At 43.1% G+C, this 23,399-nt stretch overlaps 1 protein-coding gene across 4 annotated transcripts in view; it reads right to left on the bottom strand.

Annotated features, from left to right (window-relative positions):
- The window catches only part of TRIM2 (tripartite motif containing 2), a 136,808-nt gene extending 114,452 nt beyond the window's left edge, over positions 1–22,356 (bottom strand). The window contains exon 1 of one of the 4 annotated variants that reach the window (XM_033215510.1): positions 22,210–22,356. In XM_033215510.1, coding sequence (XP_033071401.1) covers positions 22,210–22,239 — 30 coding nt within the window. In that variant the 5' untranslated portion in view covers positions 22,240–22,356. Of the gene's footprint in view, positions 1–3,523; positions 4,319–22,209 lie in introns of those variants that run through there. The other 3 variants (XM_033215511.1, XM_033215514.1, XM_033215513.1) reach the window with 3 other exon arrangements.
- Positions 22,357–23,399: the final 1,043 nt, after the last annotated feature.

Raw genomic sequence — 23,399 nt, 5'->3', positions numbered from 1 at the left:
TCCCTCAAACAGCAGACATTCTGAAACCTGAAAAACACTTACACTGAGGAGATTTCATCTCTCAGAACTTCAACTGCCTGCAGCATATTTCTACAAATTGCCCTTGTTCCAGAAGTCAGCATGTCTTAGGTTAGTTTGTTTTACTGCAGTTAAGACAGAAGCAAAACCTGTATCCATAGCTTCTATTTGAGCACTTCTAAACTGTCCTAAATTAATAAAGATGCTGACATATATGGTATTTTTTTTAGACTCAAGAACACATTATAGTCTCTTGGGCCAGCCCTTCTACATGGACGAATTTCATCTACATACACAGTATATTATGAAAAAGGAAAATATTGAAAGTTCTAGGGAGAGGATATTTCTGCTCAAGGATTAAGATGAGATTCAAAGGCAGGACATAGGCCAGGCATGGTGGCTTGCACCTATAATTCCAGCACTTTGGGAGGCCAAAGCAGGAGGATCGCTTGAGGCCAGGAACTCGAGGCCAGCTTGGGCAACATAGTGAGCCACTGTTTCTACAAAAAATGTAAAAATTAGTCGGGTGTGGTGGCACATGCCTGTAGTCCCAGCTACTCGGGAGGCTGAGGTGGGAGAATAGCTTGAGCCCAGGAGTTGGAGGATGCAGTGAACTATGATTATGCCACTGCACTGAAGTTTGGGTGACAGAGTCTCCAAAAAAATTTAAAAAGTAAAACCAAAAACAACCAAAGGCAGGATATGCAAAAATAATATAGTGTTACATAGGAAAGAACCATATTAGTAATACAAAATATTTACCAACAAAAGCTCAGTTTCTGAGATTGAATTTCCACTAAACCCTCCAACCAAACATAAAAGCTGAGTGTCTAGTAAATAGTGGCTCAAGGTCATGAAATTCACTCTCCTTAATTTCCTCTCTACCTATTTATCTCAAAGGTTGCCCTTGCCATTTCTTTTAATTCTTAAATGAAATATTACCCATTTCAAAAGACCTGTCATTTTCTTCCAGAGAAAATAATAAAGATAGACTTTTTCAGACATGCCAACTAACAGGTCAGCCTGAAGGTCTAAAATGTAAAAGTATAAGAAATAATGTTGGTAACAAAGTATGATATTATGCCAGCCTTTGCCTCAAGCCTTTTAAGATAACATTCACAGAATAGCCTCTCAAACAGACATTCTAAGCAGGAAGTCTTTTCTCAAGAAACCAAAAAGGAAAACCATCATTGTTCCTGTCTTCATCATTAGTAGCAGCATCAAAAGCATTTGCCAGGTGCTGACCTGCCAGCACAAACTTTTAGTACCTGTACAAATCAAGCTAAAGCTGTCTTTGGGAATTTATCATCCAAGACATATTTGATATAAACCAAGCAGTGCCATTTTTCATGGAGTGGTGAAAGAAGGAAGAAGTTCTGATAATATTATTGCACCAGGATTTCAGGGCTTTAAGATGTCATTTTCAAAGGTTCCTAGGGCCTTGCTATGTTACCCAGTTGGGTTATCATCATTGAATAGGCCAGATTCTTACCAATCAGCACTAGGAGAGGTAGTGAGTCACTGCTGCTCAGAAAAGACCAAATGAACAGATCATTCCTGACACACAAAGTAACTATCCAACCTCTTTCTAGAGTAGTCAATGGTCAGAAATTGAAAGGATAGAATTCAACCCAAGGACAGACCAAAGAAAAGGTCAGAGCATAAGATGTTAATTCTCATTGAGACTCTCTAACCCATTTATATTTAGTGTCTTATAACAACTTCCTTCCATCTGTATTTAAATTTGAAGTAGAAATCAGGAAGCCATGCAAGTCAGCATTAAAATGATGATGCAAGAAAAATATTCAAGATGTGGGTGTGATGCTTATCTTTGACAGATACAATGGAATTTCTAGTGGAGGATTTAATCGACATAGAATTTTCCAGGAAAATAAAGGCAGGAATTGGAAAAATGTTCTCAGGGAATACTGATAAGGGACAGTCACCTAAACAAACCTTGTCAGTGATGGTATCCTAGATTCCATGATCCAAAGTAGAGTTATGGTGGGTATCTAAATGGGATTATATAGGAAAGGGTAGAAAGAAAAGTGAGGCTGCCAGGAAAATAATGAATTAATAAGGGAAAATGGGATGTGGTATTCTGTACCTACCCCAGAACAGGCCAGATTACCTCACCTAGGAGACATTTCATTATTGTAGATGGCCCTGCCCAACTCAACCCTAAAGGAATCCATATTTACCCTAAGGGAGAAGGGAGGTGGAGTTTATTTTAATTGATCCTTAATTGTTATATGAACCTAAGTTGGAAAGGAAAGGAAATGCAACGTGTATCATAAAGAATTTAATCAAATACTTTCTATCTCTAGTTAAGGGTGAGGTAGTCAAAGCCTTCTGACTCACCCCTGCTCTTTTGTTTCTTGGAGCTGAAGGGCAGGTACCAGTTCTGCCAAAGATGAAATCAAGTGGAAATTTGAGAGGAAAGGTCACGTGGAGCTGGGAAGCAGTGGACCCAGCACAATACCTCCTCCCACCCCCTGGGAAAGGAACCCTCAATACAAGTTGTCAGGCAACAGCCCTTAACTACATTCTAAAAATACTGATGTAAAATTTAATCTCAATTTTTAGAAGATAACAATGAAAAAAGGCATAGATGTGCATACTGCCACAAAAACAACCCCTCACACCCTATGGGGCTAGCCTAGTCTTTGGATGGCTGGAATTCTAAGTGCTCTAAAATTAACTATTTAAAAGTCTTTGAATCTAAAGCTGTCTCTGTTCCATAAATTAAAAGCTAGTGATTTCGCGGGAAAGCGAAGGGGCCTGGTGTAAGGCATCAGTTTCTCCATGGGGTTGGATTACAGGTGGGAACGAACTTGGGGTTCACAGAATGCTTTGGATCTGACAGGCATTCAGTGAGACAACCGTCCTCCACACTCCCAGCTTTTTATCTACTTTGTCAGCGGCATGCAGCTTTCAATGCCGGGCCAAGTAGTCGGTGTATTTCCAGAATAAATACACCAACCAGAAAGAGCCCTGCAAACCCTCAAAAGTCACCATCTCCCTGCTCTAATAAGCCCGAACTGTAGTACAAGCTGGGGCAGAGGATAAAAAAGGAGGCTAAAGGAAGGAAAGTAGTTTTAGGAAAATGACCAAACATGTTTTTAAAGAAAAAGAGGAAGCCGATCTTTTCAAAATTACTACAGTCCTGCTTTCAGATTGCTCAGTATCTTTTTTTCTCAGTGCAAAATGACTTTGAAAGCTATCCTGCATGACGCGGGTGAGTGAGGACAGCAAAGGTCCGCGACTCCCGGGAGAGCTCCGCGGGCAGGGCCTGGGAGCCGCGCCGCGTCCAGGTTCTGCAGCTCAGCGGCCCTGCTGCTGACAGCTCCGCGCCGCGCCGATCCACTGCACCCGCTCCAGGCTGGCAGCCAGCTCCGCAGCGCCCGTCCGGAAACGGACTCTGGGCAGGTTTCCCGCACGCTCGGGCCACCGGACCTTGCCCGGGCGGGAGGGTTCCCAGGGCACAGCCCGAGCCACGACTTACTGCGAGACGGCGACTCGCTTCGCGGGGACAGCGCGCGCTCCGGAGGGGCCTGGGCCTCACCCCTCGGGCCTGGACCTCGCTGCGCCCCCAGCCAGGGCAGAGGTGCGCTAGCTCACAACATCAGGCGGCGGGCGGGCGGTCGACCCAGAACTTCGCACCCGCCCCTCTCCGCCTCCTCTTTCCTCCCCGGCAACCGCGCTTCTGCAGCCCCAGGCGATCTGAAGGTGAAACTGCTTTATCCAAGGCCGTTTTCTGAGCGAGCGGCTCAAGTAGTAAAAACAGACCAGAGGAGGAAAGTCGGCCTCCTGGCTGGACTCTGAAGGGCCTTCACCGGGTGTCCTCGGCTCCAAATGGCTCTCTGGTCGGTCATTTCCATTCTGTGCTCAGGCCCAGAGCAGTGAGACATCTGTTTTCCATCAACCGCGAGGCAGAGGCAAATCCTGGATTAGATGTCGCCCAGCGCTCGCAGCATTCTTAGGCCCGGCACGACAGCTAATCCCCGCACAAAGAGCATGAAAACAAACACGCAAGTTGGTGCCCTGTTCCAGAAAGATTTCCCTGTGCGATGACTAAAGGCTCTTGCAGCCAGCCTCCAGGATGGGCCAATGGCAGCACGGGGGGCAGGAAAAGGGGGTTGGCTCGGTTTTCAGGTCTTCTGAAAACGCATCCTCCTCCCTAGTCCCGTAAACACAAATGCAAACACTGTCCTTTCAGGGGAAGTGAGTTCAGCTTGACGGAGCTGAGAGAGCTGAAATGGGCCAGCGTCCATCATGACAGTTCATTATAAGCAAGCATAGCTCCTGAATGTGAGCGAAGAAAAAAATCTCCGTTTCCTTCAAGTGAATTCTAACAAATGAGCCAAGTATGATACAATCAGTCCTGAAAATGATGAGCCATGACTGTCTCCGTAAAAGAAGTTGGAGTAGGGATCCTTCCTTTCGTCTCCCTTCCTTCCTTCTTTCCTTCCTTCCTCCCTCCCTCCCTCGCTCTTTCCTTCCTTCCTTCCTCGCTCTTTCCTTCCTTTTCTCCCTTCCTTCCTTCCTCGCTCTTTCCTTCCTTTTCTCCCTTCCTTCCTTCCTCGCTCCCTCCTGCCTTCCTTCCTTCCTCCTTCCCTTCCTTCCTCCCTCCCTTCCTTCCTTGCTCTTTCCTTCCTTCCTTCCTTGTTCTTTCCTTCCTTTTCCCCCTCCCTCCCTTCCTCGCTCTTTCCTTCCTTTTCTTCCTTCCTTCCTCGCTCCCTCCCTCCTTCCTTCCTTCCTCTTTCTTTTCCTTCCTCCCTTCCTTCATCAGTCGCAAGGCTGAGAATAGAAAGCTGGAAAAAGCATGAGTCTACTTTCAAGGGTCTTATCTTCTTTGTGGGGCAGGGGGAAGGTGGGGAGGGACGACCTACAATTTCAAAACACTATAAAATGATAGAAATGTATGCCCAGAGAGTTATAGGAACATAGAAGCAGGAAATGAAGAAAAGTCTCCCAGAGGAGGCTGCATTTGTTTGGTTTTTTTGTTTGTTTGTTTTGAGACAGGGTCTCGCTCTGTTGCCCGGACTGGAGTGCAGTGGCACGAACATGGCTCAATGCAGCCTTGACTTCCTGGGTTCAAGCGATCTTCACCCTCAGCCTCCTGAGTAATTGGGATTATAGGCACACCACCACGCTTGGACATTTCATATAAATGAAATCATATAATATGTGTGGGCTTTTGTGTCTGGCTTCTTTCACTCAGCAAAGTTTTTTAAGTTTACTCAGCTATCCACGTGGCATGTGTCAGTCCTTCATGACTTTTTATTGCCAAAGAATGCTATATTACATAAATACACTACATTTTGCTTATCTGTTCAACATTTGATAGACATTTGGATTGTTTCCACTTGTGGCTAGTATAAATAATGCTGCTATGAACATTTGAATGCAAGTTTTTGAGTGGACATGTATTTTCATTTCTCTTGGGTATTTACCTAGGAGTGAAAATGCTGGGTCATACACTAATTCTATGTTTAACGTTTTGAAGAACTGCCAGACTGTTTTCCAAAGCAGTTACAGCATTTTACACTACCACAGGTGATGTATGAGGGTTTCAATTTCTTGGTGGGTGTGAAGTGGTATTTCATTGTAGTTTTGCTTTCCGTTTCCCTAATGACAAATAATGTTAAGTATCTTTTCATGTGCTTGTTGACCATTTGGGTATCTTCTTTGTAGAAATGCCTATTGAAATTTTTGCCCATTTTTAAAAATGTATTGGGGTTAAACAAAATTTACTATTTTATTATATCAAAATGTATATATACTGTGAACAGTACATTTACATTGTTGTACAACCAACATTATTTGCCCATTTTAAATTGTCCTTTTAAACTTGTCTTTTATTGTTGAATTCTCACATTCTGGATGTGAGTTCTTTATGTGATGTATGCTTTGAAAATATTTGTTCTTATTCTATGGGCTGTCCTTTCACTTTCTTGATGGTGTCCTAATAACCTTTAATAAATTCCTTTTACTTTCAGACTAACTACAGTAATGTCTGTTGTCAGAAGCTAAGAACACTCACAGATGCACTGTGTTCTGTTAAATGCCATCCTTTCCTATAACAACCTGTCTCTCATTATATCGTCTATCCAATATTGCCTCAGAACTTTGATTTTTATTTTTTCCTAAAGCTTTTTTTCTCATTCTATCTGAATCCTGCCTACGTTTTATATTTACTGGGCACAGACTCAAAGCATCAGCAGTCACCACTAACACAATTATGAGTAGTTACCAGTGGCTTTCCTCTTTATTTCCCACTTCCACCCAATTCTGGCCCAGAACCCTGCAGTCAAGGGCAATGACCTCCCCATCTCTTGACTCCTTTTACACTGTTCCTCCCTTTCCTCAATTACATTGCCATAGCCACATGGGATCTTATGAGATCAACGTCCTGTTTAATCTTTGGATAATCCTTAGTGCCCAGGATAAGGCGTTGCAAAATCCTGGAAAACAATAAATTGTGTATTAAATGGAAATAAATCTTGTGCTCTATTTCCTTCATTTTATTTTATTTTACTCATTTTATTTATTTTTATTTTTTCCAGACAGGGTCTGGCTCTGTCACCGAAGCTAGAATGCAGTGGCACGACCTCGGCTTACTGCAACCTCTGCCTCCCAAGCTCAAGCCATCCTCCCAAGTAGCTTGGACCAGAGCTTGTGCCACCACACCTGGCTAATTTTTGTATTTTTCAGGAAGACAGGGTCTTACTTTGTTTCCCAGGCTGGTGTTGAACTCCTGAGCTCAAGTGATCCATCCACCTTGGCCTCCCAAAGTTTTGAGTTACAGGTGTAAGCTACCATTCTAGGCCCATTTTTTAAATTCTAAAATAGTATTTATGCAGTCTTTGATTTTAAACTTTTCTCTCAATGACCACATGTGGAAGATGAGGGCCTGAAACTGGGTTTCAGGGCAAATCTATGGTGTTCAATTTAGGAATGAAAGCATGGAATTCTTTTGGGAAATAATTTTTAGAAGTTTGTAAGATGGAGAAAGAAGGTAGGGCTTCACAGATAAAGTTCTCAGGACCCATAAAGGCACTAAATAGTATTATTTGGGGCATCAGAAGTCTACTATTTGGGGCATCAGAAGTTGCAACACTAGAATGAATTCATTTCCTGGTAGATTTTTTTCTGGTGGATGGGGCTTTATGACTGCCACTCCTCAACAGTTGGGTCTGTTTCTTGCATGGCACTCTGAAACTTTGGATTCCAGACTAACTGAAATGCACTTGTTTGGAAATAGCTGGAAAGAGCCGGTTTCATTCTGTCATAAGATCAACCAATGTTTACTGAGCACACACCTTATGTAAAACACTGCCCTGGGCACACAGAGACATGAGATTCGTTTACTATAGTAAGGAGTTGGATGACTAATGGGTGCTATGTTTAAGATAAACACAATGAACTATAATCCAAAACTGAATGGGGGGTCAGGACAAGGACAATCTCCTGTAATCCAAAGCAAAGCAGGGTGTCTTACTCTCCATAATAGAGGCATAAAAAACTGTTTCGAGAATTCAGGGAAGAAAAAATCATCTTTTTTTTTTTTTCTCTTTGAGTAATAGAAAAAGCCTCATGGAGAAGGTAGGGAAGGAGAACTAGGCTTTTGCCTAAAAATTTAGGATTTCTACACCACAATCCTTATTCTTCAGTAACTCCCTTACTAGTTGGGAAGAAAGTCATACATACAAGTGGCTACAACTCAAGACGATATATGAAAAGACTCATTTGGAAGGGTCACAGAAAAATGAGAGAGCACTTCCTAAAGTCCAGGAAATACTATATGGAAAGGGTAGACTTGTAGACTTGACATGAGCCCTAAAAGATGGAAAGAATTTATTAAAATGCATGTGTTTGATAAAAGGCAATTAAATATTCTAGAAAATTTGGAAAACCCATAAAAGTATAAAGAATAAAATAGGTTGGGCAAAGTGGCTCACACCTGAATCCCAGCACTTTGGGAGACCAAGGTGGGAGGGTCACTTGAGCTCAAGAATTGGAGGCCACCCTGGTCAACGTAGAGAGACCCCGTCTCTACAAAAAGAATAAAATAATTAGCTGAGTGTGGTGGTGCATGCCTGTAGTCCCTGCTACTCAGGAGGCTGAGGTGGGTAGATTGCTTGAGCCTAGGAGCAAAAGGCTGCAGTGAGCTTTGACTGCACCACTGCACTCCAGCCTAGGTGACAAAGCAAGACATAAAATAGAAATCATTTACAGATCCACTGCCTACAGATAAATCCATTGCCAGACATACAATATGCTTAATAAATATTTGCAATTGAATAAGTGAATAAATTACATTACCATTTATAGTCTCAATTTTTTCTTGTGCACAACTGCTTTCTACAAAAGTTGTACCAATTTACATTCTCATTAGCAATGCATGAAATTAAGATGCACATATTCACCAGCAGTGTTATTTTTAAAGATTTGTGAATTTGATAGAGAGAAAATAACTTCCTTCTGAAATTTAGATTTATGGGATCATTAGTGATGTTGAACTTTTTACATATCATTAATCATTACTATTTCCTTTAAATTGCCTATTCATGATCTTTGTACATTTTTCTTTGGAGAACGTGGAGAAAATCTGAAATTTTCTCAATCTTGATTCCCCTGTGGCTATGACTATGTGAGCATCCTGTCATGGTAAGTGTGATTTACTTTCTAAAAATACATTCTTATTCTTATTCTCTGTCTCTCCCTGCTCTCCAACATAGCCCCTAAACATCTAACTGCTTCATCTGGTGATCGAAGAAATCATTATTTGTTGCAACACTGGAAGGACATCTTGGTGGTATGAGAATTACTGAGAGGCAGTATGTTCAGACTGTCAAGCATCACTGAGTCACCATGACTCTTTTTTAAGTGCTGGTTTTAGAACTTAACTTTCTCCTATGCTGTAAAATTAAACTTCACAGCAGTTCTTGCACTGACTCCCTCAGCTTCAACTGACCTGTACTTTATTGCCTTTGAAGTGTCTGTTCCTGCTGAGTATGGGGTGGCCTTTTCTTCATCTTCCCCTGTCCAAATCTTGCCCATTCCTGATGAAGTTCAACTGGTACCCATGGATGAGAATGACCTCTTGCTCTGAATCCCGTATACTTTGTATTTCAGTGACAGCACTTCCAGCCTCCTGGGTACTTGGGTTATCTGTACCTGCACCTCATCTCCTTATTACCCTGTATACTCCTTGGGGAGTTTATGTCTCCTTTATGTCTAGGGTCCCATAATTCAATTAGCATAAACTCCAAAACGTTTTATAAATTAAAAAATAAAATCATGCCATTTAACAGAAACATGAGCAGAAAAAAAGAGAGAGCCACTTTGAAAAGAAAAAGCAAAGCTTAATTTTCAGTTGTATTGACTGTGCTCACAGTAAGATGCTGGGGAGAAATGAAAGAAAGTTCATCTAAACAAAGTTCATCTCAATCAAAGAACTCACAGAATCTCATTGCTATGGCCTGAATGTGGGCCCCCAACTTCATATGTTGAAACTTAACTACCAATGTGATAGTATTAAGAGGTGGGGACTTTAGGAAGTGTTTAGTTCATGATGCTCCACTTTCATGAATGGATTAATGCCTTTATAAAAGGACTTGAGGGAACTAGCAAACGCTTTTGTCCTTCCATCCCCTTGGCAATGTAAAGACACTCACAGCACCACCTTTGAATCAGAGAGCAGCCCTCAGCAGACACCAAACCTCCTGGCGCTTTGATCTTGAACTTCCCAGCCTCCAGAACTGAAAAATAAATTTCTATTGTCTATAAATTAGCCAGCCTCAGGTATTTTGTTATAGAGCACAAATGGACTTGGACACTCATCTTGTGAACTTCTGGGGGTAGAAACTAAGGGAAGAATTGAGAAACATGCCTCCTTTTGTCTTATCAAAAGAATGTACAAGCTGCCCTCTTATTCTGCAGCCCTTTAAACCCTCTGCAGGAGAGGAATGGAATCTCATGAAAGTTGCAACCGGAGTCCAGAGACTAAGACAGTGAACTGGGACAAACAATTAATTTTAGATTGAACACAGAGTCAGCCCAGGAAACTAAGTACTAAAATAATATTTAAAAATAGCTGGTAAATTGACAAGGAAATTGCTACTGGCTTCCATTAGAGTAAGAGCATACTTTCTTGTAATGTTTTCTTGAAATGATGATACATTGATCTTCTTGGACTAATCCATTCGCATAGAAAGATGTTCCTTAGTCTCCAGGGATGCTTACTCAATAGAGGCTTCAGGTCACATCACAGAAGCATACACTGCTTCAAACCAAATATTAAGAAAGAGCACATGAGAAAGCCAAGACAGAAAGAGAACAACTGTCTTTGGAGTCTTGGTGATTTTTCTCAGTTGCTTGCCAAAAATCCCACTCATCATAAATCTGCTTATTTTTAATATGTGTCAGGCTTTTGAAGTTTCCAGCTGAAAACCTCACTTGCATCAAGCAACAACAAAAAATATAAAAACAGGCAAAAAAGTTTTTTGAACTGTATTGCTTGAGACTATTGTGACTGAATGTCTGTTTAATTCCCAAATTATAGATGAAAAAACAAACAAATAAAAGGAACCATGAAAGGGTTTCTTTTGAAATCTTTTATCCAACATGTGAAAAAAATATGATAATTGATTTACTTTCTTTTTCTTTATACTAATCATAGATTTCAATGTCTGTCTTTAATTTCCAAAAGGCTATATTCCATATGGAGGGGTTTTATTTAAGAAACCTTTTTTCTTGCAAACCCTCATATGTTGACATTTTTAATAAATATAATTTTAAAACAGAGAAGTTTTAAACAAATCCTAAGGCAACGGCTCAATGAAATATCACAAAGGGATCGTAACAGGGTAAAAACACCATCCAGAACAAGAAATGGGACATTTCCAACACTCCAGATGCTCCCCTCCTTAATGTAGTTTTGAGCTTGATATTTTTTATAGAAATATTATAAATGGCAACAAGTGCTCAGATCAGCCCACAAAAAACAGAAAATGTACTTGGACTCTAGCAAAATGGCACCACATCAACATTTCCATGGGGAAATGCATTTTCAGCTCCAAACAGGGATCCCGGGGGCATGCCCCAGACTCATGATCCTTGAATCCCAAGGGTTCCCCATGTAGGGATTCTTGGTGGGTGGGCCTATGTGGAGGAGAGAAGGAGCTATGTCTGAATCTCAGTAATCAGTTCCCAGTCTACATCAGCTTCAGGGTCTAAACAAGAGAAAGTGGCACTTCAGCCAGGCATATGCCAAGTATATTGACTTAGGAAAAAGATGCCGATTGGGGTTCTAGTGAGGCACTGAAGTGTTTGTTCGAGTTAGTGTGATTTTCAAGTTGCAACTGCCTGTATAATAGACATTCAAGAGAACTAAGAGAGGTTCATTTAGGTAACCAGTGTGGGTGGAGAATGCTAAGTGAGGCTAGTATATAATTGTTACTTCTGTTGCAATGACTGATCGTTGTAGATTTTCTCTTTAACATCTGATTCCAATTAAAAGCAAGCATTCTAATGTTAATAGCTTAACACTGAAAAAAGATCTTATTACAGCTATTTTATTGTGTGTTCCAGTAGTTTCCAAAATTCCCAGAAAACAAAAATCACCTAGTATGCTTGTCAAAACACAGATTTAATGCTCCAACCCAGACCTCCTAAATCAGAACTTACCTAGGGGAGGCCTGATTATTTATGATGATCTAGCTAACAACATCTCTTGGTATTTCTTATCTTCAGGAAAGGACAAGAAATACTGGCTTGGTCTAAGAAATATGAGAGAGGCACGTGTTCAGTTAAAAATGCAATATAAACCTTAATTGCTGTTGTCGTTATTCATAACGATGCAAATGATGTGGAACACTGAGAGGCTGCTTTGGACAAAAGTTTTTCTTAGGTTAAACAGTTCTGGTTCCAAATTTTCTTTATTGTTTCTTTTGTTCCAAGATCCTGAGTTACAAACGGCAATTTTACAGATACCTGATGCTGCCTTCAGCATACTAGATAGTTCCTCTTAAACAAAACTTATTTTTTAAAATGGACAGAACAGAGTTTGACACTCTTAATCTCTTAAATCCAAGCTCTCCTCAACATTCTGCCAGATCTCAGAGGCTATGCCGGTCAGGTTTTACTGCCCAGGGACTTAGAGGGGCATCTCCATTTATCAGTGACTTATCAAACTTTTAGAGTCCTTGATCAATTACACAGTGCTCATGGAAATGCAAATGAGCATGATCAACCAGTGTTATTGAAAAGCACTTTTGTAAGATGTATCAAAAACCTTTAAAATGATTATATCTTATGCTCTAGTAATTTCACTTTAAAAATCTTTCCTGAGGCACTATCAGAGGTGTGGTCACAGATATTGTCCAGACACTATCATAAGAGTACCAGCTCTGGGTTTCAGTGCCAGCCCTTCCACTTTTCTTTTTTTCTTTTTTCCTCACCATGTCTTATGGTGCTAAGCTGCCACTTTCTAACTGTGCAATCTGGAACAAAGTATGTAGCCAACTGCCCTGTGCCTCCTTTCCGTCTTCCGTTAAATGGTAATAATAGTAGGATTGGCCAGGCATGGTGGTTCATGCCTGTAATCCCAGCACTTTGGGAGGCCAAGGCGGGTGGATCACCTGAGGTCAGGAGTTTGAGACCAACCTAGCTAACATGGTGAAACCAGTCTCTACCAAAAATACAAAAATCAGCCAGGCGTGGTGGCACGTGCCTGTGATCCCAGCTACTTGGGAGGCTGAGGCAGGAGAATTGCTTGAACCTGGGAGACAGAGGTTGCAGTGAGCTGAAATCGTGCCACTGCACTCCAGCCTGGGTGACACAGTGAGACTCTGTCTCAATAAATAAATAAATAAACAAATAAATAAAAATAATAGTAGGATTGCTACAAAGATTAAATTAGTTAAGATGCATAAAGAACTTGAAACAGAGCCCATCACATCATTAGCAATTCAACAAACGTTAACTATTATTATCAGTTATTATTGCAAAAACATTCATTGCTGTATGATTTATGACAGAAAAAAATTGAAACAAGTTAAATGAACAGAAATAGAAGCATGAAGACATATTTTTTGCACATTCATACAAAAGAATATAATGTACCCTGGAGGCATCACATAATGATTAAAAACACAGGCTCTGGAAACTGAATGCTGGCGCTTGCCCCTGACCAACTGTGCAGCTTGGGACAATTTTCTCAACCATCGGAGCCTCGGTTTCCTCATGTGAAAATGGAGAAGAACAATAATAGTGGGCTGACTGACTCATACACATAAAGCACTTCGAACAATTCCTGGCACACAGTCATTGCTTCATCTGTTAGTCTCTCCACTTACAGTTAAGCTGGTAGCCTGGCAGACTGGTGATCTCTCATGCACACAAAGCTTCCCAGGCAGTGGCTGTGAAAGTACATGCCCTGGTAGGAGATGAACTGAACACAGCCTAAATTCCCTTTGTATGAATAGACAAAATGACTGATGCAAGCCCAGGCCTGGAGGCTACGTGCACAACCACCAGGCGAAGGAACTAGAAAGAGTTGTTTCACTGGCAGTACCAGAACAGACTGCTTTGATTAAAAGAAAAAAGAAAAGGGAATAAAGAAGACAAGCCCCCAAACAAAACCACCCACCAAAGCCACAGACAAGACTTGGCAAGAGAAAGGAGCTGAAAAGGCTTTCCTAAATCTCCAGCCTGCATCCACCTCTTTTCTTTTTCTTTCTTTCCTTTTTTTGTTTTTCCTAGAGACAGAGTCTTGCTTGGTTGCCCAGGCTGGCGTGCAGTGGTGCGATCACAGCTCACTGCCTCAAACTCCCAGGCGCAAGCAATTCTCTCTCCTCTGCCTCCTGAATAGCTGGGACCACAGGCATGCACCACCACAAGTGCAGTTTTCTAACATGGAAATACTGCATAATGGTGAAGTCTGGGCCTTTAGTATACTCATCATCTGAGTAATGTACATTATACCCAATAGGCAATATTTTATCCTTTATCCTCTTCTATCTTCCCACCTTTTAGAGCCTCCAATGCCTATTATTCCACTCTCTATGTCCACATATACCCATTGTGTATCTCCCACTTATAACTGAGAACATGCAGTTTTTGGCTGTTTCTAACTCATTTCACTTAGGATAATGGCCTCCAAGTTCATCCATGTTGCTACCAAAGGCATGATTTCATTCTTTTTACGGCTGAGTAGTATTCCATGGTGTATATGTATCACACTTTAATCATCATCTGTTGACAGATACTTAGCTTGATGACTTTGCTAAAGGACAGCTTTATTTCTCATAAAGGTTGAAGCCCGCAAAGAGGCCATTCTGACAGGCCAGGAAGTGTAGTCTACTGCCAGAAGCTAGAAGCAGGCACTTCCTCCTCACTCACTTTGAGTTTTTGAAAGACTAAGGGAAAGAGAATAGAGAAGGGATATTTCCATCTCTTGGGGGAAAAGATGTGCAATAACAAACCATCTTGGGAGACAGCCTTCTCACAGATTTAGAAAAGTATATTTAAATTTGGTAAACTTTTTCAAGTATTAAAGTTTGAGTTACAAGCACAAGAGAGGAGAAAACAAATCCAACTAGAATTCAAATGGTCATATAAGAATTTGTAGGCTGGGTGTGGTGGTTCATGCCTGTAATCCAGCACTTTGGGGGGGCCCAGGTGGGCAGATTATTTGGGCCCAGGAGTTCAGAGACTAGCCTAGGCAATGTGGTAAAATCCCATATATACAAAATAATAATAATAAATAACCAGGCATGGTGGTGCATGCCTGTAGTCTCAGGTACTTGGGAGGCTGAGGAGGGAGAATCACCTGTCTGGGAGGCGAAGGCTGCAGTGAGCCATGATTGCACCACTGCACTCCAGCCTGGGCAACAGTGTGCAACCCTGTCTCAAAAAATAAAAAAGAAGGAAGGAAGGAAGGAAGGAAGGAAGGAAGGAAGGAAGGAAGGAAGGAAGGAAAGAAGCAAACAGGCAAGCAAAAACAAACAAACAAATGAACAAGGATACCTTGCTCCTAAAGGTTGGATGTGGTTTCTCTTATCAAGGAGCAGGTTTACAACCAGGCTTAGAAGCCTGGAAGGTATTGAGATGTTTCTCTGACCCAGTAACCCCAATTCCTAGAAAGGACAGGTATCAGCAGTCACTACTCTCTTCTTCTACCCAGCACTGTCCAGAGTTGACCTTAGGTTACCTCACCATCAGCAACTCCTCCTTCCCCAAGGACCCTGCCCCCAAAACCACACCTGGAAGCTTGAGACACCGCCAGGTCTGTGTGCAGATGGCCGCTATGGATTCCTGGTGAGCATGGCTTGTGAAAAAAAAAAGGCAGCCTCATATTGGAAGCCTGTGTTTCCTGAATACCTCTGGACAGTGATGAGGAGGGGTGGGCAGGCTGCCATTGCCCCATCCCCTGTCTCCTCCCAGCCCTCCGGTGACAGCTCAGACAATGGTGCCCCTGGGTTTACTGCATGTGTTGAGTGTGGGAAGGAGCTGCTTTTTTCAGGTCTCGTAACTATCTTTCCTTGTCACAGTTCCAACACGACTTCTGGGGCTTCTAGGGTCACTGCTGCCTTATAGGAGTCTTTTCATTTTCTTTTTGTAATGATCAGCATTAATTAATATTTATGGTGTGCCTCCAGTATGTCCAGAACACACAGAGTATCCAGGAAACACAAGAGCTAGCCTCACTGAAGCTGTATGTAAAGGGGCCACATTTCTAAGAAATCACTGATTGCTGCTGTTTCGTTAAAAATGCTCTCAAGAAAATAGAATCATCCAGTGAAGAACACAAACCAAGAATCCAATATTTTGAGACCTCTAGTTCTTGCCTTTTGGTCCCCAGTGGAATAACCTGCCTGTCAGTGAGCTATTAAAAGGATTTGGCTCCATTTGGCATTCCTGGAAACGCAATTGTTGCCCAGTTGCCTGTGAAACATTTGGGGACCCATGAAAAAGATAGCCTTGCAGATTTCACAGGACTTTTGCTGCAGAAAGAGACTCCTCAGCAACATTTTGCTTGATGTCTCTATATTTAAAATTAACTCACCCAGGCTAGGCACGGTGGCTCACGCCTGAAATCCCATTATTTTGGGAGGTCAAGGCAGGCAGATCACCCGAGGTCAGGAGTTGAGAGCAGCCTGGCCAACGTGGCAAAACCCCATCTCTACTGAAAATACAAAAATTAGCTGAGCGTGGTGGGGGGTGTCTGTAATTCCAGCTACTTGGGAGGCTGAGGCAGTAGAATAGTTTGAACCCAGAAGGTGGAGGTTGCAGTGAGCTGAGATCTCGCCACTGCACTCCAGTCTGGGCGACAGAGTGAGACTCCATCTCAAAAAAAAAAAAAGAAAAAGAAAAATTAAATCACCCAATGTGGCAACTAGGAATATCTTGGAAAACCATGTGGATTTGAAAGTATCTTGAGAAGCACAAATGCTCTTTATGGTGCATGATTCTGTCAGGTTACAGCTTCAAAGTTCAGTTGAAACTCTATTTTACGCTCCTGCAAAGAGTGAGAGAAGCCATATGGAGGAAAATGACCCAGTGAGAACCCCACCCTTGGAAGGTCTCTGGTGGGATATACTTTAGCTACTTACCATATCAAAGAACACACGTAGAAAAGTGCCAGACCAGGTTTAGAGTGAGGCTTTGAGGGCACTACAGATTTAAATGTCTTCCTCCCACACACTCTTTAGGGAATAGATCTCATTTTTCAAGTTAGTAACGTTTGTGAAGTCAGAGACTGACCTTTTGTCTCCCGTGGTTTCTACAGTCAATAGTTTGAGGAATTTCACTAAAGTTCTGTTTGCATAACAGTTGCAAAATGTGAAGTGTACTGTTCCCTCAGTTCCAATTTGTTAAGTATGGTACTTGAAGGCACAGGTGGACAGCGGGCAAATACACCCGGTAGTTAAAGACCTACATATCAGGAAATGCTCCCTTGAAAAGCGGAGCAGGAATGGAGGTGTGATATGGGATCTTGTTCCCAGGAGGTGTCCTTGACGTGAGACCGTGCATATCTAAACAACTCCCATTCCAGTTGAGTTTTCTGATTCACCTTCTACCTTTTATGGGGGTAGGTCCCTTGAACATATCAGTGTGATAAAGCAGCATGCTGATAAGTGTGGGAGGTGGTGTGAGTGTCCCTTGTTTGAAAATTTAAGTAGATGGCTCAAGCCTGTAATCCCAGCACTTTGGGAGGCTGAGACGGGTGGATCATGAGGTCAGGAGATCGAGACTATCCTGGCTAATACGGTGAAACCCCGTCTCTACTAAAAAATACAAAAAACTAGCCGGGCGATGAGGCGGGCGCCTGTAGTCCCAGCTACTCGGGAGGCTGAGACAGGAGAATGGCATGAACCTGGGAGGCGGAGCTTGCAGTGAGCTGAGAGCCGGCCACTGCACTCCAGCCTGGGAGGCAGAGCAAGACTCCGTCTCAAAAAAAAAAAAAGAAAATTTAAGTAGATATAAAACTTCTCAAATGCAAGGGATTATGAATGTAAACCACATTGGTGTTCCATTACTCTAGTTAGGGAGGCTTTGGGTGCACAAAGGTTACCAGACTCCCTGCTCCTTACATGCCTTCAGGGGCCTGCTGACCATTTTTCCTGATTCCATTGTGTTAGATCTTAGGCTGCTGGACCTCAGTTTTCCCAGGGTTTTTCACAAAATGGGCCTGGTGAAGAAATAACTCCAGTCTTGTCAAATCTTAGGAAGAAGGAATTGATGCTAGATCTTCTAAACGAACACATTTCTTCATGTGTGTGTATATGGTTCTCAGTCCCTACCCACTGCTCCAGATGTGCTCCCAGCTCCAGACCTTGCCTTGCAGGCTCACACTTCTGTAATGTATGGAAATTGTAAATGTTCTCTGCTTGGAATCCTCTGGAGCATCATCTAGAAATTTCCATCAGGATGGATGCAGTGTCCCATCTGGGAGGGAAAAGGAACAACCCATGCCAAGCACTATGGAGGGCAGTCTATGTGTTCTAGCTTTCCATTCTCATCATAGCCCGATAAGGCAGACAATATCGTTCCCATTTTCAGATGACGAAAACAAGAACTGGAGAGGGTGAGTGACTTGCCCAAGGTCACTAGCAGTCAACCAGTAGACCTGGGACTTGAGTTCAGCTCTGTTTGACCTATGTTCTGGTCTTGACACATCTATGGGATATTATATTTTTCGTACAATTTACTATGAAAATTTTAGATAAACACAAATTTTAGATAAATGAGTTTCACATTTGTTATTTATTAAATAATAAAACGTATTATAATTTAGATAAAGAAATTTATCTAAAATTGTGTAATTTCTTTCTGTAAGAAATTACACAAATTTCTTCTTGTGTCAAGTAACCAACTTGAATGTATCATTATCTCCTGTGAAAATAAAAAGTGTACTTTTCTTTTGAGACGAGGTCTTGCCCAGGCTGGAGTGCACTGGCACAATCATAGCTCACTGCAGCTTCTACCTCCCAGGCTCGAGTGATCCTACTGCCTCAGCCTCCTGAGTAGCTGAGACCACAGGTGTGTACCACCGTGCCTGGCTAATTTTTTATTTATAGTTTTTAGAGACAAGGTCTTACTATGTTGCCCAGGCTGGTCTTGAACTTTTGGCCTCAAGTGATCCTTCCACCTTGGCCTCCCAAAGTGCTGGCATTATACGTGTGCACCACTGCACCTGGCCAGAAGTGAACTTTTCAAACCATACACAAGACCCATCTATTATTCCTGGATGAGCCTTCAACATGGATAAGCATGATCAATCAGCAAGGAGCTCAAGGGGGATTTCAAACCATGTTTAACTTATGGCTCATGAGTTCCTCTGGGGGAGATTTCCGTCAGATCGAAAGTCATAGATAGAAGCTAGAATGGACTTTGAAGATCATGTCTCAGGACAGAGAGAAAACCTTTTCCAGAGTCACCTGCTGGCCAGTCCTGGATGGAGACCAGAACGCTGATGTCCAGCCTGCCCTTCTTTCCACTGCATTGCATTCTCTTAGCATTTCCTTTCTCCAACGTCACCAGTAAATCAGAGAGACATTTGGTAAACTTAGACGGTATTTAGGACTGTCGTTGGATGCTGGCAGCAGTCATGATAAAATAATTAATATTCACTGAGTATTTGCTGTGCACTGAGTGCTATATAAGGAACTTTGATGTATGACCACATTTAAACCTCACAGTCAAACAGTGAAATGGATTGTCATCCCCATTATTTGGCTGAAGGAATTCAGACTTAGGGAGATTCGGTAACTTGCCCAATAACATACAAGTAAAACAACGAAAGTGAGGTTCGACTCCAGGTTTGTCTGAATCAAAGCTCTTGCTCTTAACTCCTTGTTTTTAAACCTGTGTTCTTTGGCTTCTGCCTGTGTGTGTCATCTGTCCCCCGTTGTCAGTCCCCCATCGGCCACTGCACCACATAGGCCTACCAGTGTGGCTGGCCTTTCCTGGGATTTAGCGAATTTTACAGATAAGGAACCTGGGGCACAGAGAGGTTAGGTAACTTGCACAGAGTTACACAGTGAGTAAGTGACCTGAAGTGTGAATCATGAGGAAGATGTGATATTGTGATTTATAATAAGAAATATATATTTGGCCTTGTCTCTGCTTCCTGGCACATAGTTCTTAAAACCCTTGCAATTGGCTGGGCATGGGGGCATGTACCTGCAATCCCAGCACTTTGGTAGGCTGAGGCAGGAGGATGGGGAGGATCACTTGAGCCCAAGGGGTGGAGGCTGCAGTGAGCCATGAGTGATCGTGCCACTGCACTCCAGCCTGGGTGACAGAGCAAGACCCTGTCTTAAAATTTAAAAAGAAAGACAGAAAGAAAAACCCTTGGAACTTACAAAGTGATAAAGAGTCTTTTTGTATGCTAATGAGATGATTGACGACTGAGGGCTCCCGGATTGCCTCTGGAGGGGGCTGGTTGCCAGGGGAACCAAGCATGTGATTAGAGAGTTGGAACTTTCAGCCCCTTTCTCCCTACTCTACCCATACACACCCCCTGACCCTGTTTCCAGGGAGCAAAGAGGGGCAGGAGGTTGACTCGATCACTGATGGCCAATGGTTTCATCAATCATGCCTTTGTAATGAGGCCTCCATAAAAACCCAAAGGAACGGGTCTGGAGAGCTTCTGGATAGCTGAACACGTGGAGACGCTGGGAGAGTGGTGCTCAGAGAGGGCATGGAAGCTCCAAGACCCTCCCTAGCCATCTCTTCACCTGGCTGTATGTATTCATTTGTCTGTATCCTTTGTAATACTCTTTATAATAAACCGGTAAATGGAATCAAGTGTTTCCCTGAGTTCCGTGAGTCATGTTAACAGAAGACTGACCCCAAGAAGTCAATCTCTGACTTACAGCACAAAGTTAGAAAAAGTTACACAGCTTGTAATCTAGGAAGGATGGTAAGAACTTCTCAGGGATAGCCTGCTGGTCAGAAGCACAGGTGACAACCTTCAGCTTGCAACTGGCCTCTGAGGTCGAGGCAGCCAGGTAGGACTGAGACCTTAAACCTCGGGGCCTGCACTCACTGCAGTTAGTGTCAGAAGAGAGTTACACTGTGGGGCACCTAGTTAGGTGGGAAGGTGAGAATGCACCGACCTGACCAAACGGGATTGGTGAGGCCTGCGGTGGACCTGGAGGGTGAATGATGCACACCTGTCCTTTCCCTTTGGAGCCTCCACCCCACCTGGGAGAGTCAAAAGTTCACTGGCAGAGCTAGAAGGTCCATTCCTTGTCAGGACCTCCACGTGGGGTGACTCATCCCTCTCCAGGGCTCTAGACCACTCCTCACTCCGGGAGACCTTGGCCTCACTTAGAGACCCCCTGTTTTCATACAATGGTTCAAGCATTCATGTTGCTTGGGGTCAAATTCATTTGAAAAATACTCTTTGTATTCTGACTTATTACCTCCAGGAGCCACAAACAGCATGGTAGCTTTAAACAAGGTATACCTAGATAATATATACAAGTTGTGGGAATTTGAAGAGGTGGGGAGACTTTCAAAGCACTAGATGTATTAGAGTCCCATGGTTCACCTTTAGCTTTATCTAAAAATTAAACCTCACCTTTTCATTTTATCAGGCTCCTATCGATAACTAACACAGATCTAAAGTTCACCGACTCCACACCAATGAGGCTCACCAGAAACTTACCTGATCAAAGCTGCCATAGGTGATTCTTTGGTTCAGCAGGAGGAGGAGGAGGAGGAGCAAGACTTTCTAAAGCAATTCCCAGGACTCAAGATGTTGCAGCCCCCTCCCCACCTTGCAGGTAGTAATGACAGCACAACCCCTTCCTTGCCCTCTGCGCACCGAAGGCAAGGCAGTGAGGTGCCTCACTGAGCACCAAACAGGCCAGCCAAGAAGATAAAGCAGGCACCAAAGACCGGTGCCTGAGTGGTTTTCCATCCTCACCCATTCACACCCCAGAAACCAGCAAGTACCCGGACATGTGGCTGGCTGAGCCCACGTCAGACTTCACCCCTGACTCACATGGCATCCCCAGGCTCTCCTGACTTCTCACTTGGGTAGTCAAGGACAAATACTCTATTCGCCTGGGGCTATTCCTTCATTCCACAGCCGCACGGCAGAAGGGACACAGTACCCTTTGAGCACTTTTATGGGGCAGTAAAACTTTACAGCCTCCTGTATGCTCTAAACCGTTCCCACATTTCTGAATAGACCTATTTATAACATGCAAGACTACTATGGTTTGCCCTTTGAAAATACTAGCAGATATTAGGTCCTTTCAAAGGGAGTCGACTGAGTTACATTGGCTAGCAGCTGGCTTACAGAAACCCCGGAGAGGCATCGCTAAGCTCCTGACTGTGACTAGCTATGTTAGGAAATAAAACAGCATTTGAGTCTCACAACATCACTGGAACTGGCCTTATGCTTTGCCACATTCATGTTGCTTTGGTGTCAAATCCAGCTGTGTCTCTCCCACGATTTTTTGCTTCCTTACTCCCTGCCTGCCTGGGCTGACAGAGCTCACTGCGAGCTTTGTCAGCAAATCCCAGTCTTTTCCTTCCATCTTCAGCAGGCAAAAAATTAAAACCAGGAAAAAGTAGCAACTCAATCCCAACTTGTTTCTCCCAGCCCTGGATTAACCAGCTGGCCCAGAAAAAGAATTATCACACACTGAGAAGCGTCCTTACCTGCATTCCATAACGGCCACTCCTGTGCATCGAAGAGGAGAGCCAGCCTCCTCCAATCTGGGGACTCAGCTCCCCGCAGCTCGCAGACAATTGGGCCCATTATAGTCATCAAGCTGCCGAGTTAAAGGGTGGCCCTTACTAAAATATAAACAGCTAGTCAGCACAAGCCAAAGGGGCGGGGCTGCAGTATCAGGGGACAATGAGAGCCAATGAGCAGCCTCTTTGGGCTCTGTTTGCTTAAGATATTGTGTTTCATTCCAAAGTAGGGGAGACGGGAGTAAGGAACACTGAAGAGTAAGGGCTGAGTTCTCATCTTTACAGCCCCCAGTAGGAAAAGCGTCCAAGTTGAAAAGTTTAAATCACTGCCCACAGAAGACCAATTTCAGGAAAGTGTCTGTAGACTGCACATATAATAATATGTATTTTTAAAGCCACAGACATTTATGTTGCATTAGCTATCTGTTGTCTTCCGGGGTTAATAAATGCAGTATCCATGAGGTCAACAGGAGTTTTTCAACCCAAGAACAAATGTCAAGAAAGTTAGTTTGATGACATGCTTATTTTATTGAACATACTATCTGATCAGAAGCACTCACATCATCTACAGAGCAAACGCTTGTTTGATTGGTACATCTTTATTTTATTTATTTATTTATTTATTGAGATGGAGTCTCGCTCTGTCGCCCAGACTGGAGTGCAGTGGCACAATCTCTGCTCACTGCAACCGCAGGCTCCTGGGTTCAAGTGATTCTCCTGCCTCAGCCTCCTGAGTAGCTGGAATTACAGGCACGCACCACCACACCTGGTAAGTTTTTGTATTTTTAGTAGAGATGGGGTTTCGCCATGTTGGCCAGGCTGGTCTTGAACTCCTGGCCTCAAGTGATCCGCCCGCCTTGGCCTCCCAAAGTGCTGGGATTACAGGAGTATGCCACCGCGCCTGGCCTCCTATTTTTTTTTTTTGAGACAGAGTCTTGCTGTGTTGCCCAGTCTGGAGTGCAGGGGTGTGATCTCGGCTCACTGCAAGATTGGTACATCTTTAGGACCCAGAGAAATGGACTTATTGTATGCCCAAGTCAGCAAAATGACTCACATTTGATGTGTCTATGTTCTTCGTGTGTGTGTGTGCGTGTGTGTATGTGTGTAGAGATGGGGGTCTCACTATATCACCCAAGGTGGAGTGCTGTGGCTAT

The sequence above is a fragment of the Trachypithecus francoisi genome, unplaced genomic scaffold, assembly GCF_009764315.1.
Source record: "Trachypithecus francoisi isolate TF-2019V2 unplaced genomic scaffold, Tfra_2.0 Lachesis_group1, whole genome shotgun sequence".
Lineage (NCBI taxonomy): Eukaryota > Metazoa > Chordata > Mammalia > Primates > Cercopithecidae > Trachypithecus > Trachypithecus francoisi.
This window is presented reverse-complemented; position numbering and strand designations above follow the sequence as displayed.